This window comes from Lineus longissimus, chromosome 1 (genome assembly GCF_910592395.1).
Source record: "Lineus longissimus chromosome 1, tnLinLong1.2, whole genome shotgun sequence".
Taxonomy (NCBI): domain Eukaryota; kingdom Metazoa; phylum Nemertea; class Pilidiophora; order Heteronemertea; family Lineidae; genus Lineus; species Lineus longissimus.
In genome coordinates this window covers 25,467,335-25,484,342 of record NC_088308.1, presented here as the reverse complement: position 1 = coordinate 25,484,342, position 17,008 = coordinate 25,467,335, and the positions used below count along the sequence as shown (strand labels likewise).

At 40.6% G+C, this 17,008-nt stretch overlaps 2 protein-coding genes across 3 annotated transcripts in view; both read right to left on the bottom strand.

Moving 5' to 3' along the window:
• The window catches only part of LOC135494017 (DNA polymerase delta subunit 2-like), a 76,830-nt gene extending 75,037 nt beyond the window's left edge, over positions 1-1,793 (bottom strand). The window contains exon 1 of the mRNA XM_064781772.1: positions 1,784-1,793. The gene's annotated coding sequence lies outside the window, so the exon portion shown is untranslated. The remainder of the gene's footprint in view (positions 1-1,783) is intronic.
• A 521-nt stretch (positions 1,794-2,314) lies between these two features.
• Positions 2,315-17,008, bottom strand: part of LOC135494011 (protein dimmed-like) — a 76,149-nt gene continuing 61,455 nt past the window's right edge. Inside the window, exons 2-3 of one of the 2 annotated variants that reach the window (XR_010448341.1) lie at positions 8,316-9,315; positions 2,315-2,431 (exon numbers count right to left, since the gene is read on the bottom strand). Coding sequence is in view for 1 of the 2 variants with exons in the window: in XM_064781744.1 (XP_064637814.1) it covers positions 8,650-9,312 (663 nt within the window). In the remaining variant the exon portion in view is untranslated. Of the gene's footprint in view, positions 2,432-3,919; positions 9,316-17,008 lie in introns of those variants that run through there. The other variant, XM_064781744.1, reaches the window with a different exon arrangement.

Genomic DNA, 17,008 nt, shown 5'->3' with positions numbered 1-17,008 from the left:
AACAAAGGAGCAGAATCGGTCTTTTATCTTTTCCCCTTGGACAATTGTGTTAAAGAAGACGAAATGCTATAAATACGAGACATTTATATTTAGTTCTGTTTCTTCTTTCTTTCTTTGTGATGGTATTTAATCGTCTCCGATATTCTCGGGAATACAGTCGGCTAGCACAAAGAAAACTTAATGTCATTTGTAGGATAATATGTCCGATAACGCCATCACTGCGAACAGAATAAATAGAAAATACTTGGTAGATTCATGTTGCTAACATACAGGCTTCGTCTCTTCACAAGAATTCATTCTGTTTTGTTCCTGCTAAATCATGATAACTTTAGTGCGAGCTGGAAAGCTGGAAACATCAATTCCTCGGAACTTTCAAGACGACATTTACCGGATCTATTGAAATTGACCTTTTTTGTAGGACCATTGTTGAGGACAACAGCTGCCGGTAATTCCGCCTTTGTTTTAAGTATTCAGTATTGGTAAAGGACACTATATGTATTCGAACAGGCTTTGTTTTGAAGAGATTAAGATATGGTGTTTACCACACGATCAATTCATTTCTCGCCAATCTTGTTCATCATATCAACGCACACCATTACAAAAGAGGGATCAATACATACCAGTATTTGATCACCTGTGTCCCCGACCAATCTCTCTAATGAGTCCAGTAACCCTCATTATTCTTCACACGGAGAATTGGCAAAGGTGTGACAACCTCACAATGTCTTGCATTGCTGGGCATAGTTGCCAGGGTACCGTTGCTCAGTCGACTTTAGCTGGTTATAACAAAACATCATTGTTTCATACTTTTCATTTGACATCTTTTTCACATACTCTTCGAGCAAATACGGCGCTACTATGTGCAAAATATACGACACCCGAGGTGTAGAGGCAAAACAAGAGTAACCAATGGTAAGGTGGAACGTCAATGTCATTAGTATCTGGAAAGGAAGCGTCCTTCTGTAAACCCTGGATCTGATTCGTAGCATTTGTGCCGGCACCAAAGTTGACCTTTTAAAAGCACTTACAGCACTGCATTCACTCGTGTTGTTGCATCTAATGATGAAATCGTATACACTTAAACGTCAATAATCCTCATCAATTGTTAATGGTTATTTCAGACTAGTATCACCAATTAGTTAACATTCGTGACTATATACACATTTGCTATATTATCTGTATTAATTACATTGTAAATGTCAATGCTTATGATATCAGACGAAATTGGTTAATCATGCTTGATTATGAAGATAAATGTAATTTTTTGAATAAATCAAGTTAAGTCAGCGGCAGTTCTGGCACGGATAGCTAAATTGGGTGCAGAACGGATTTTAAAAAATAAATGTCAAAAATGATGTTAACAATATTGTTAACAGCCATTGCATGTACTGATAAAAACGTGTGGACATGACTGTAATTTGTGGTTTAAATACAATAATCGACAAACTCTAATTTGACACAGTGACGAATAAAAAGGTTCTTCGATTTGACATCAATGACATACATAAATCAATGATAGAAAGTGGCAAAGTATGGTCCATGTTAACAACTTGCTGAAGTAACGTTTCGTGTCGACATTTGGAAATATTGCATGTCACTTCTGTTCAGCCGGAACGCCTCTGACATGTCTAATGCTTCCTAAAAAGAATGCAGCTCATTGCTCAGTAAACATTATTAGCAAAGAGGGATAAGCTGAGTATAGGCTGATGACTCGATGTCCTTTGGAGATATTTCTGAATCCCTGTTCACCCTTAAGTCGAGATCTAAAACATGCATTGCTTACCGGCAAGATATGATAATAGCCATCTAATGAGACACTCTGGTCCGGTGCGGAGACGACCAGGTGTAGCGTGCTCATCATTATCAGTGAGACAGGTGTTGATGTGAAGATACAATAGACAACAGTCACACCCCGGATCAGGCGCGCACGTGACACCCTAGTCGATCGGCCGACCCGCAGTTGGTGGAGCTAATTGGTTTTGGAAATAAAGAGACTTGTACGAACGGATCTACTTGGTCTGATGTACTTCGAGTAATAACAGTATTGATTTGGAAATTCTGATAAGGCCTGTATGATAAAGAAGGTAAAGAATTCCTAACAAGGTTTTGTGGTAAGGTCAAATTGTTAAGAAGGTGTCATTGCCTTCTTTTGGCCAACTTGAAGGCAAGTTGCTGACCCTTATACATAAAGCATGAGACCATTTTGACATATTGGCATATTAAACTATTTGGGTGTCATTCTCGGAGTTACAGAAATGTCGAATGGTTTAATAAAGTCTACTCTGACAAGGGCAAAGAGTTCTACAATATTTTCCGACCAAATTATTTTATTTGAGTATTTCTTGTTATGACCAATACTGAGGCCAGTTCACTGACCTCTCTTCATGATACATTTCATACCATTTCGAAATCCAGCTACGTGTTTCGTTGGCTGCAAGAAATAGATTGCACATTTTATTAAAAATCGATCATTAGAGATACATGCCTTATCTTTGACCAGGTCATCCAAAATACATGCTTGATATGTGCTTAAGCTCTATCGCGTCGAGTATTGTGAAACTCTAGTTATTCCACTTTCTTACCAAAAACGCTTGATTTATTTCATAAACGAAAGAACACGGTGTAGCATTATTGCCAATAAGAATTCTGTGAAACACTTTATCACTCTTATAGTTGTGCAGAGGACGTTATCTGACACTGTTCATGATGAGGATATCACACCGCCGAAGTCATCTTATCATTTTAACTTGCAAATGTTTCACTTCTTCCCAGCTGACTTGAGAAAACTCCACCTATCGATCCCAGAGTCATACGCCTACACATTCGTCAATTCTTTTCCAGTGGTTCAATTAAAGTTTAGTCACTACCAATGTTGACATAATATTCACCCTCGAGGTTTTTCCATGTACGACATTTTCACGCTTAAAGAGCACACTACATGTATTTCAAATAGAGTACTGAAGTTTTTAATGCTTCTCAAGTAGATTACTGCCGCTGTGGGAGGGTTGTGACATTTCAGTCTTCGCTGACCATGCCGTGTCATGTGACACGCGTGGTTGGTATCGCTTACGACTTTTAAAGTTTTTCGACGAAGCATACGAGCATACGATGGACAATTTATCAGTGGCGGAAAATAGAGGGCAGCGGTTCCAATCGCATGTCAAGGTGAATTGAATTGAATTGAATATATTGTTTTTACACCATTCAGTTCCTTCAAAGCGTGGGCGATTGTCATTTGACGATATCTGCAAGCAGCCATAGTTATGAATACGAAATCAATTAGGATTCAAAACCAGTCTACATTTTCAACGATGAAGTATTCGGAGACACACATTATCGTCTTTAATGTGTACAGTCATGTCATTTTTCTACGTATCTGCGATGTATCATTGCGGTATTCAGGATGACAGGCAATATCGCATTACAGCTGCTGTGTTCTCGGAAGATTTACTGATGGAAATGGTCCAGATGTACGTTTATCACCAGGCTTGACGACTTGCCTTTTCGTTGAGATCTACGTAATCAATCGTATTTTTATATGACTGTTCTATATATCTTTGTGATATGCTGGATGACATGCAATATCATAATGGCAGCTGTTGTGTTCTCGGATGATATACATTAGGAAATGGTGTTGATGCATCTTTTATAACCAGAATCGTTGACTTGGCTTTTTTATATCATCCTGAGGACACCATGTGGGTTACTTGCTCATCATCAGTGAAACATGCTGGACAGTTATTCAGTCAGCGTTACTTTGGTCAGTGCAAGCTTGAATTTTAAGAGGTCGGTCGGTTCATGGAGCATTACCACATGTTAGTAGTTAGAATATATCCCAATGTTATAAAAAATTCCCACCACCGAAAGAAAAAACAGCAACTAAGATATTTATTCATATATATACGATTATTTTCTGCTTAAATAATTATTTTATTTACACTATCTATTTAGAATTTTCAACAACAGGTACGTAGATAAGTTGATAGACTTGAGAGATATATAGAGTGTTACAGATTTATATTGTAAACATTTCGCGAGAACTGTCACGGCTCCTAATCTAGTCCAGAAGCCGTCATCCTGATGGACAACCTTCTGGGTCGGTTTACTCGTGAACGAACTCCCGCAGTAACGAACCCTGTCTCAGCAAAAATGATTACATGCATACACCATTCTTGCAGAAAAAGACGATCTCTCGTTTTCATTCATAATTTGTTTTTCTAATTGTCCGCTTGGTCCATGGTCACCAACGCTCACAACGTACAGAATATGAGTCTGTAACACTCGCTATATCATTTAGACTATATAGAACACTTAACAGAACAGATACGTTTATAACTCAGTTCAGCATCCTCACTGAATACACTGAGCATCTTTAAATCCTAGTGGACAGGTCAAATCTTTCATCTTACAAATGATACATTCAACGTAAAATTTTCTGGCACTGTTTCATTGAACGAACATTTCATACTTATCTGTGCTCTCTTTTGCTCATTCATCTTCTACGCCGGTTATCTAAATAACATGTGAAGATTTTTTTATCAGGAACGATCACATTCTCCTTCATCTTGTAAAAGAATGTGTATATTCCAGAGTTAAGTCAGCAGACTGTCTGACATGTTCACGGAAAGTGATCCAACTTCAAAACGAAGCAAGGTGAAGGCCAGGATCCAGGACGCTTTTTGAAACGCGGAGTACAAGGGAGAACCTCGTTGGGTCAACAGACTGTGGAACATCAGAAGTCCCTGGGACCTTCCTCGTTTTGAGGTTGTCAGACAGTCTGCAGACGTAAATTTGGAATACATGTATAATCTTATGTTATCGTTACGTATAAAAGAATCAACACATATCATTTTTTTCTTTGTCCCTCAACAAGCTCAATGCATGAGTGGTGCCAGTGCATGCCAATTTACCAGCGTTGTTCGTCAAGTCTTAGAGCCGCTTTCTCCAAAAGGAGTGACGAACATTACCAATAAGTCAGCACGGGGTCATCCAGGACACAGACATTTCGCTATTATCAGACTGAGAACAATCACAAAACTAGGCAAGGATATGCCAAAATGCAAGCATTGTATGTACAATGCACAATCAAAACATAAGGGTGCGTGAACGTAGCAGCTGTCCACTCACATCAGCTGTTTGATGGAGGGACTGTTCAAATGCGTGTGGGGGACTTTATTGTAAGCTTGACTAGGGATAGAGACAACGAACCTAGCCACCAGCACATACACAAGTGTAAGAAGAAATTAAGCTCGACACTTTTGATTCAATCTTGTAGCAATAATGGGGATTCCAGGTAACGGCAACTGCAGGTTTCAAACGATCTTCATTGATGGCATATATCGGAACGAAATACATTTTAACGATGAGAATACAAAGGTGCATGAGTAGACTTCCCATAAATTCATTTTTTTAGTGTGACATTTTCGTGACATTTGCGTTGCTACCGTCTACGGATAGGTGTGAAAACACGATATACATATATTTTTCGAATACGTTTTACGGTAATCTCAGTGTAATGCTTGCGTACGGTGTACACAGCTATCACACAAAAAGGGTAGTCACGGTACCAAACGAAATTATTCTTCACACGACTACACGATCCCCTCTTGAATAAACAGTATTATCTTAAAATATTTGAACAATTGAATTCTCCCCAGTGAAAGCACAACTCAATTATTTTGTTACCAGTTTACCAATCTTGGCCATCTATTCACTTATTAGTGTTATATTGATAGCAATACGCGAAAGTGACAGTGATAGTGTTTGTAACGCAAATAATGTTAGCTGGTAAGAGCTGAACAACTATCATTGCAGCAGGAGATAAACACGGTACATGTATATTAGCTGAACCATGAGCGCGGTGATTCCTAACTTTACTGACGAGAGCACGCATTTTCAGTACACGTAGTCTGGTAGCGAAACACAGGGTAATCGGGATATAATACTTGGGTAACCGCGGCCCGATCAGCATGTCGTCCCTTTCACGGTTGAGCATATTCCAATTCCCTCGGTGAAAACCGAATAGCCTATATACGTTTTCGTGAAAGCCACAGAAATAGCACTTCCCCACGGAAATTGCCCTTGGAACTAAAAGAACCTCGAAACGTTTTATGTGGATGATATCCGTCACATCTGGCCAGCTAGAAAGCGGGCCAGATAAGCATGAGATAATGCCTCACCAAGGCAGTTCCGCTGAGGGAAGTCAGTCGGATATGCGATTTCTGGGGCGTGCAACTGACAAGAGACTATCATCTTAAGCATCAGGCTGCTTGTGAGCGCTAATCAGCACAATAGTGACAGCCCAGCTATTCCACACCTGCGACATAACGGCCAGCCACTAAGGACTAAAGTCAGCACTCTCGGTCATCTTGAAACCACTTGGCAATGTTACAGAATGTGAAGAAATAAACCCACTGCTTGGATTGAATAGAAGGAGAACCATCTGCAGATTGCTTGAGATTCTCAACTGAAAAAATCACAATCTGCCCCCAGCGGCAAGTGGAAATGATTTATCAGAGCATACATCTCTGTGGCGCCATGAAATTGGCTAGCACATCTGCGACTTCCGGTGCTTGCAGAAGATGTCACGGAAGACAAAACGTAGCGGAATTGAAGCAATTGGTCATTTTGCAAGCAGTGAATCCATGGTGGGTCTCAGTGACTGTTGATATACCACGCCCTGGATCGAATAAACTCAAATTGAAATAGAAAAAGAAGTCTTCTTTGAAAGGATAATCTTTGACAAACAGCCTCTGTATCAACGCGCGCTTTCTAACATTTACATAGTGTGAGTTTATTCCTTCCAATTTATATGTACATGTTTATATCACAAAAAGCCAACAATGTGAAAATATCTTCGGCTTTAGAAGACGAAGAAGGAGGCGAAGAAGAATAGGAATGACATGTAACAGAAGAAGGCACATAGACGATGCCCGAGGCGGAAGAGGTTGTTCTGGACTTCGAGGATTACTATCATGCTTTCTTATTGAGAGGAGGCATCCTTGGTCGTAGCCGTAGATTTCGACGTGCGCGACACGGCAAATAATTGGGATCGAACGGCTTTTAACACAATGATAGAACATTATTGGAATATTCGACCGGCATGCCCCATAAGGGTAGGAGCAGATGCACTGCCCGAAGTTGGTCTGCGGTCCATTTATTAATGGTGTTTGAAATAATAGACATAAATGACTCGGGAAGTCGATGCCTCGACCGGTAATTAACAGACTAGCAATTAGGCTCATCTGTTACCATAGTCAGACAGCGAGCTTCAAGGAGGAGGAAGAGCGAAGCCAATCGATATATTAGACCGTGGGCCAAATCGCAAAAGCTGCCACTGGTGACAACAATGCGAAATCCCCTAATATAACTTATGCGATTAGTCCTTGTGTTTTGAAGTTACACTCCTAAACACTTGGATATTTCTGAAGAAGGACATTTTCTACTGTGGAAATGTACCAGCAGAAAATATAATGAAAAATACAGACGAACTTAACTTTATAAGTAACATTCAATAAATAGAAGAAAAATATACTTTTGATTTAGCCAGCCAGAATTATCAGGGTATTTCAGTACGTTCCTATATATCAATTTCGAAGGCAATGTTAACAACTGAATCATCTTTAACAATGAAATACCCTGATGATCCAAGAGGAGTTGTGACTAGAGAATACCCATTTGGAAGTTTTGCGATAGAGGGCACTTGTCTACCGTTTCCACGTACACGGACAAACACAACGTATTCAGGCACTAATGTCGTCTAATATGACTATACTCTAGAAATCTAATCTATTCTACTTTCCTATAAAACCTACATATATGAAATATTACATTATAAATGCATAAAACCCTGCACCACGCATGCGTAATGGCGTAGTACATAAAATATCACCTTCACCTCTCAATCTTCTCTAGTATTTCTAATGATAACTAATTAATGAGATGACGTAATGATGACGTATCAATGCCAGTCTTTGGTTACGAATGATGACCTTGCCAGCATCTTCACCTTCCATAGCAAAGTCCACTGTGGATGATAAAATGAGAACCAAGCCCGGTAAATGGAATGTCCTAGTTGATATGAAAATGGAACCCGGCCTGGCGAGCGGCGTACCGTACGCAACACTTGAACCTTGAGTCTTTATTTATCAGCACTGACAACAACTGTCCATTCTTGACTGTGTAGCATCACTCGGAAAACTTGACTATGTATCTGGCCATACAATGACAGACAGGTGTTTTTGATCGTGGGCATTTTTTAGAAATAAGCACCTGTTGCCCACGATTGACTAGCTCGACGCTACTTTACAGCTCACCTTATTAGCTGTTTCCGTTGGCACCATCCTTTAACCTTGTCAGGACCAGGCCGCCCAGTGCTGCTGCCGGACGAAGATCTTAACTATGATTGAACACACTGTGATTTGATATCATATCGTTTTTTCCGTTTTATTGTTTCGTTGTGAATCCGTTTTTCTATACAACGTCAGTCCATCACGAGATTTTCCAAGCTCCGTTTTATATCAACCCCGATCGGGAGCCATGTCTGCTTATTGAACTAAATTGGTTCACTGGAATGTGTCAAGTTTGTTTCTCGCCCCTTTCTCGAGATCTCCCGAGATGAATCAGTGTTTAATCGAAATCCGTACGAAATTACTCCACGAACGGTTTGAATTCAACAGATGGGCTAATGTTGGGACTTTCACTTGTGCTCTCGGCGCACTCCGTCGGACTAGGTGTATCAAACGCGGATGGAACTCCAAAAGAATCATCATCTACATCATCATCATCTTCGTCGTCTCCTTCCCCACCAGGGGGTACTAGATCAAAAGCTTTTTCCTCGCCACGCATTTCACATATAACGTTTGTTAGCGCTTTAATGTAATTCTTAGCTAAAGTAAGTGTCTCTATCTTTGATATTTTCCTGCCCATTTTTACATGGGGCACAACCTCTCGTAATTCCTGGAAGGCATCGTTGAGTGAATGCATGCGCATGCGTTCCCGTTCATTGCTCTCAAGCCGCCGTAGATTCCTCTCCCGGGCACTCACCGTTTTCCGCCGCCGTGAGCTCCGTTTCTGAGCCTTTGATTTTCTCTCTGCTGGTTCCTCGTTCACTGAACTAGCACATGAGTCTGAGGGGCTGCTATTTCCCGCTCGCTTTACACCACGTCGATCCTGCTGACCAAAACCACCTGCATTTACTGCGTCCGATCTGACGAGGTCCCATACGCTTACTTCCGGGCCCTCACCCTCGGGCGAGGCATCGAAATCTAGAGGCGACGTCATGTCGGGCACCGTCTGCGACGAATTTCTCATCACCTAGAAATATAAAATAGAAACATAGTCAGAAAGTTGTGCAAATTCATGACTGGTGAAAAATTTGGAATGAAAAAATGAAAAGAACATGATTTCTGACGCTAAAATCGCTTCACATTCTCCACCTGAAAGAAATATATCATCCCTCGTTTTGATAAACCACCTTTCAGCCAGCAGAACACGAGGCGATGAGGTATCTTCAGCTGCAAAGCAAAACAGGCGCGAAGTTTTAATCACACCCCCCCCCCCCCCAAACCACCACGACCACCATCACCACAAACACGCGCGCACACTTACACAGGCGAACTTCTGTTGCATAGCTGCATGTATCAGAACTAGAACACCCACGCTACTTCATAAAAACAAAAACTATTTAAAAAGATACTTAAAAACAGGTTACTGATACTACCTGTATATGCATTTGATCGTGTCATCTAGTAATGCGTAAATTTCCCAAAAATAAAAGACTTTTTTAGGGATCTACAATGTATCCAGAACATGTCAAGCTCGTGACATATGGGATTTAAGTAGTTCAGTTGTTGAGTTTGTCTCGTCGAATCCTTTACTGTACTTGAAATTCAGATTTCGAGGGTTATCAATAATCTAGAAAATAAATGCCCAACCCACCCATATTCCATATGGTACCTTAAAAAAGGTATTGAAAAGGTTACACGGTACCTTTTACCACATGTGATAATTCCTAACATCCTCAGCGGACTACATATAAACTAGATCATACGTTGAGTCTGCTAATAAAATAAGCAAGTCATCCCGATTTGTACATATTCACCCCGGTACTCCTTTGAAGAAATCAAACACTGAAATTTAATCAAATGATACCACCCGCGGTGAATGCTCCGACATATGTTTTTATCATTTTATTATTTGTGCCATGTCTATTCAGCTAACATCCAGAGCAAATGAGTCTTTGCCGATGTTGCATATTTTTACATCATCCGCAGCCACAGACACCCGCAGGACTCCGTGACAGTGAGGAGACGAGGAAATAACAGATTTACAGCTTCTTCTTACCGCATACTAGACTGTCATACTTCCAATATTTTTAAAGATAAGAAAATGTAATGATTGTAGGGAAATAATTTATAAGTATGAGTGTCAATGGGATTGTGTGTGAGGAGGTGCGATTGATATCTTGTTATATCCTTAACGTCACATGATCACTCGTCAGACCTCGTTATGGCCGCCTTATTGATCTCGCGAGACGGTTCGATCACGTGAGGGGCAAGGCCAATGGGTTAAATGGGGATGCAATCACAACATTATCGTGTGATGCGTAGAGTATTGAAGGCCATGTCATGCTTCGTGCAGTATGTTGCCTCGTGAGATGTAGCATCGGGAAAAGAGGTAAGTGAGCATATTTGGGTTGCACTGAACCCTGGTACTGGTAGTTGAACTGGTACCTGGGCTTGATCCTCGGTAGGTGGTGCAATTATCAACACTGGAATTTTCCTCCAATGATATACAAGTTGAATCTAATCACTAGAAAAGTAACTGCTTTACAGTTTCACCGTAGTCTACAAAGCCCTCCTCGGGACTGGCGTTGTTTCCTGAGCTCTCGCAACTTTACGTCACTAGGCAGATTCACTGCCATTTTCTATACTACTGAGTACTTTTATACATTTTCCAAAGGTTATCTGTGTTTTATAATCAAAAAATATATATCTAAAGACCATCTGCTGACGCCGACCACCGGCTGCTGTAAGCCAGATATAAGCAACTTGACTTTTTTCTACCTCACTCAAGCGTGCAAGTATTTCTGCAGCATGACAACTAGGACAGAAAAGAAAAAGGAGGAGAAAGACGACGGGGAAACCCGAATAAATGAATAGTGATGAAGGAGCACATCGCCTGTAGAATGGTCGGCGAGGTGTTTCGAAATGATAGGATATACAAAGGTAATAGCAATTTGCGCCCATGAGAGAAGACTTAGGATAGCGTTCGGTACGTTATATCTAATCTAGGTGCATTCGTTATCCCTTCGGAAACAACTGTCTGGTTAACATGTTTTGCCGACAAGCAATCAGAGTCAGATGGCTGGTTCTCATCTCACATACGCTTTGTTCAGGTGACCATGAGATGAAGTGTCTACGTTAACACTAGACCTACTGTATCATGCCGGCGCTAGCTGTTTAGTGTCGTTTCCCACGAAAACCTTTCCTAATGGTCCCACGAAGAGAACCAACCGCTCTTCCCTGGACAAACATTTACTTGGGTAATACTGTAATATTGTACTTTCGTTTACAATCAGCCTGCCTTTGACACCTCAGTCGACATCGTAACTTTGCCCACCCAATTTGAAAGAAAACAAATACCAAATTTTGGCTGAGAGGAACTGGTGTGACTTCACCTGCTCCTCCGGAGAATAATGTGATTCTTACTGTCTAACAGACTTGGGCTGTCACGCCCTTGAAGGTGACAATGGTAATTTCCCAAGGGTTTTTCGCTTGGAACCTATATCAACGATACGGGAAAGAGGAAGCATATGAAACCTCTGTCAACTTGAGCTGCAGTGAAGGGTGATAGTCCATTTGCGGCGCGTAAAGTGAGATGGTGTTTTCCCAGGATTAGGTTATGCCCTCATGAAATGGCCGAGCTTCTCAAACTATGATGTTCCGTCTGGTCACCTCCAGGAGTCATTGCCCGTGAACGGGTATCATGGTCGCTGATGCTTCACTTGCGCTTAACGTGAAAAAGCTAAGGGTGACGTTTCTGAAGGATCCTCTTCCTTTTTTTACAAGCAAAACTGTCGAATGGTCCATCAGTATCCTCTGAGTGCCATAAGATATGGGTCAAGTTGAATTCACTCTACCAAAAGAATCACTTCCACACGTTAAGAGATTGATTTTTTTATTTCCTTAGATATTGGGTCCGTCATATTATGCCCGTAAGCTAGACGGAATTCGGTGACCATTTGGACATGGCGTGTGGCAGTTCTGAGATGAAGAGGGCAGCTGCAGGCGAAGTGGGTTGAGTAGAACAGTAAACACTGGAGCCGATTGGAAAAAGTCAGCAAGACTGATGATTGGCAACTGAGAGCTGTCAATTTAATTTATACTTTTGTCGCAGGCAGATACATCTTCATGTGATGAAATGTAATCCATCAAGGGTGGAAAGGAAAAGACTGCTCATTCCTGGTTGTTGGAACTATTATACAATAATATCGCTAGGTTTCTTTTGTGACAAAACCTGTTAAACTACCATCTTTCGACTCGCAATGAAGAGAGTCTTAGCCTGACGAGAAATATGAAAACAAAGAAACATCATCATCAGCCCCAAAAAAATTTTGGCTTTGAAAATTTTTCAGAATATTACTATTAGGGTGGAGAATTTCTTCGTGTTGAATAGCCAGGCTATGGCGATATGAACCTTGTGTGAAATAGACCGACATTTTTATTTCATACAAGCTTCAGATCGCCATGATGTTGAATACATTGAGATTTTTTTGGCATGTGTTTGGCACTTTGATGGAGGACCTGCCAGCAATAAATTATGATGACTCCTGCTTTCAGTCACAGACAGGGGTCTTTCTTTGCAAACATATTTTTATACAGAATTAGGTCTGCCAGGTCTGGAAGCAGACTAACATAATAATAAGGGTAGAAATGTCACCCTTCTATCAGTATAGACGTTGTCAAAGTCAAGTATTGATGACATGTCCCTCACAGTTTGACGCCAGCATCGACGAGATAATAAAAGCCGCTTGTCAAAGAAAACAAAGGATATATCGTTGTTTGAAGCCAATGTTGCCTCCAGGGCTATCAACAGCAACGAGAGGCAATTTGAGAAGACTGACGGGTTGAAAGGGATGCCAGAAGAGATGAGCCGCTAAGAGAGGGAGATGGTCACATAGGGAGAGAGGCTGCTGGTACAAAGGAAATATATCCGTACAATACCCCAGCAGCTGAGGGAATAAATCAATGGCGGACAAAGAGGTATCGCTTCTAAAATACACTTGATGTAATCAAATCAGCTTGGTATTTTAGAAGCGACCCAAATGTCTGCTATTAGAGGATGGCTCTAATTGCAATTCGTTTCTCGTGTTCAACGTTGAGGTAGAAGAGTTACCTAATGGTGTTCAGAGATGTTTCAAATAATGTCCTGATCATTTTACCCCTCAAACGGTATACAATTAAGTTCACATGTATGTTGGCATGATTATATGTATCAAATGCCATAATATGAGAGCGAAGATTTCGGCATAGCTCACAGTGTCTGTTGGAGCCCTATTTAATCAACGGGTACCGACAAGAATCACAAGAGAGGAAAAAAACTGTAATTCCAACAAGTGGTTCATCCACCTTTTTATCGATAACAATACATTAGTGTGTTTTGTTCATGCAAGCATTCCAAAAGCACGACAAATCCGGCTGTGTGTGAACTTTTACCTACTGAGAGCAATCTGCAGTAACATTTCCTTTTTTCTAGAAAACAGCATTTGATGTTGAAAAGGCTACAAAAACGAAAAGGTTACTCAAATATATTCGATGACAATGAGATATGACCTAACTGTCAGTGAATGCCAAGTGCGTGCTATTATCCGTAACTAACTGACACCCCCGACCAATTGATGCGAGATAATGTCATCTTTTATGGTCCTCGAATAATCATTCTGTCTTTTGGTTTATTCCCATTAAGAGTGAGTTCAACATACGCATCAGACAATGCGGCGGTGTGGGCCATCTGATGACACGAATGACAAGAAAGCGTCAGAAGTAAACAATGATTCTAGATATCTTGTTTTCATTCAGAAATACAATCGATGAAGTTGAGTATTTCAATTCACACGCATTTATTTACCTTTTTGCAAAATTCCTTAGATTTAATCCAAAACTCTACAAAGACGACTTGCATTTGTCACATACCAGTAATACTGTGCATTTACATCTTTGTGTGTAACGCGAAACACATCAGTAGTGCCTGAGGGAGAAATCCGTCTTAAATCATTCTGCCCACATACCGAGGTGTTTCATTTCATCAGACGCGAGTTAAACCCATACCCACCGACCCACTGGTCCAGATAATCAAGTCAGCTGCACAAGAGTTCTGCCTCTGTTGGCATACGTTCCAATAAAACTCGGGATCCATTCTTTGACAATTGGCAATCAGCGCTTGAATCGCGATCCTATGCTCCGCTGGAGCGAGAGTTCAATGATTTTAAACGGTAAATATCACGGTTCATCAGAGACATGTATTGATCAGAATCTACTTGAAAACGACATATGGTCTGAGGTTGAAGTGTATTTTCGATTGCACCATATTTTATATTGGATATGCGTGCGTTTTTCTGCTACAGAAGATTCGCATAGAAGATGAAGTTCTATTCATCAGTCTACGGTTCTTAACCACGAACATATGGAATGGAAACGGTGACAGTAAGACTTGGAAATGAACTTGTGCGACGTTCCAATCAAAAGAGGTTACCGAAAATAACAGCAGCTTCGTTTGAATTACTCAAAACATCTTCCCAGTCACAGAACGCGGTCCTGATCTGTGATAACATCGGATGAATAACATCAAGAGTAGTATAAAAAAGCCAAGAACCGAGAGGCACTCGCAGACTATGGGTTCAGAAGCCAATCATATAGATGACGCGAGTCGTTTTTTTCAGTCCATATAGCCGCATATGACAAATTGCTTACATCGGATGCTTAAACACCAGTCGTATTTCTGGCGATGTGCTCCAATATTTCTGCGAGGCATAAAAACGAAAAGAAATCGATATAAATCGTCTTTGATGAGAATGCATAAGATCTGTGAAATAGTTGTTAAACGACTCGACGTATGAGCGTCAATATTTCCCGACTGGTGACTACATGAGAGAGCGGTATTGCCAATGAGTGTACTTTGACAGGGAATGACGGCGTGGAATGCCGAGTATGCTGTGGATCATCGCGAACTCGGCATGCGGCGTAGTGGTAATGGTTTGAGTAAGGGAGCAGTTCGCCTGACCAGAATAGTAGGAAATCAAAGCTAGGGATATTTCCATCTTGGTTAAATTGCGGTATGGTGTGTTTGTTTGTTCCCCATTTTCATTGTTTCCAACAATAGACAGCTGGAGAAACCATGCCTTTTTCATAGGGGGAAAGAGAGAAAACGTGCAAATCATTCAGCGTTCCAAAACAATGAGGGAAATACACACAAAAATGCTACACCACTATGAAAGATTTTTTGAAAAATACGACTTCCACACAACTTGCCTTACATTCTTAAGAGTACATGTTGTGTCACACAAGTTAATTATCGAGTGTCTTACGAGTGATATCTGAGTGAGGCGTTTCATATCGTGGAATGACAAGCCATTCTCATGCTTGGTACATGTACATTTGGGTTCAACCAAGCAAGGTGGCCTTGCACTTTTAACATCGTATTGATATTGCATGTCACAGCCAATAGAACATATTTCATTCCCTTTTCCATTTTGAGGCCAACATGTGATTCGGTTTAGGTATTATTACTTCACTTTCTCTCAAAATCAAATTACGGTTTTCTTCCAAAAACCCGCAACGAAATTACACAGCAGATTTCCCAACGAAAATATCAAACCTGGCCTAAAGCATTTCATATATATACTGGATATCATAATCACATATATCTTGCATGACGGATATTTTTGTAATGAACACTTATTAGATCAAGTCTAGTCCGGCGGGGAATTTGCTCATAAAATGACGGAGCATCCAAACCTACGGGCTCACTTGGTAAGGATAGGATAGATGATTACAGCAAGAGCTGACATTCAGAGTTGCTTTAAAGTTTAACTTTTGTAGTCTTTCGGATACTAGTATCACTTACTCGTACTGTTACGCTTAATCCGTGCCCCAGACATCATGTGACAAACTTATTGATAAAGTCGCAACGTTATTTATATACCCCTCGTACCATAATTTACCAGTCTAAAACGGATATTCGCGAAAATGATCGCAGCAAGTAACCTGGGCTGACATCGATCCATAAAATATCAAAATAATACGTCCACAGTTGAGAATTAAAAGGGATATTAACGACAACCAAGGAACCTGTCTGCCCTTAAGAAAACCATTACCTTGAATCTGCCTCATCTTTTACAGTCCTGTCGTGCGAGATTAGGCCAATATCCACAGTCTATACATACCCTAATCAAATCCATTGATGAAATTTCGTACCACGCCAAAGCGGACATTCCATTAGCAAAACGAGCCAAACCAAATAAGAGCTTAAATTCGAAATATCCGAGTTTATCCCTGGTATTGCTGATAGAATTGGCCATGAGCCCCCACCTTAATTGTTCGGAAATAGACTAGATATTAGAATTTGCACATGGTTCACGGTATGTCGGAATATGAGCGTATTGAGTAAATACAGAGAAACACAATGTAGTTCTCATTTCACTGTAATGGGATGGCTGGTGAGGGAATAATGGGGTGGCTGCATGCCGCCGTATTAAAGGGCAAAATATCACTTATCACTTTTTAACCTGCACTCAACAGTTTATAAAAAAGTAACACACAATCAGTTATATAAGTAGGACGGAATTGATAATCAGACCATAAACGACTGTCAATTTGTAGGAAGTGTTCATTTATAATGGGCATAGGCCTACTCTTCTATTTTTGCGATACTTGCAACCAATAGAACTTACTCGAAGTTAAACGGAGTACTGCTGAATATAACAGGCAAAGAAATTATCTTCTGATAA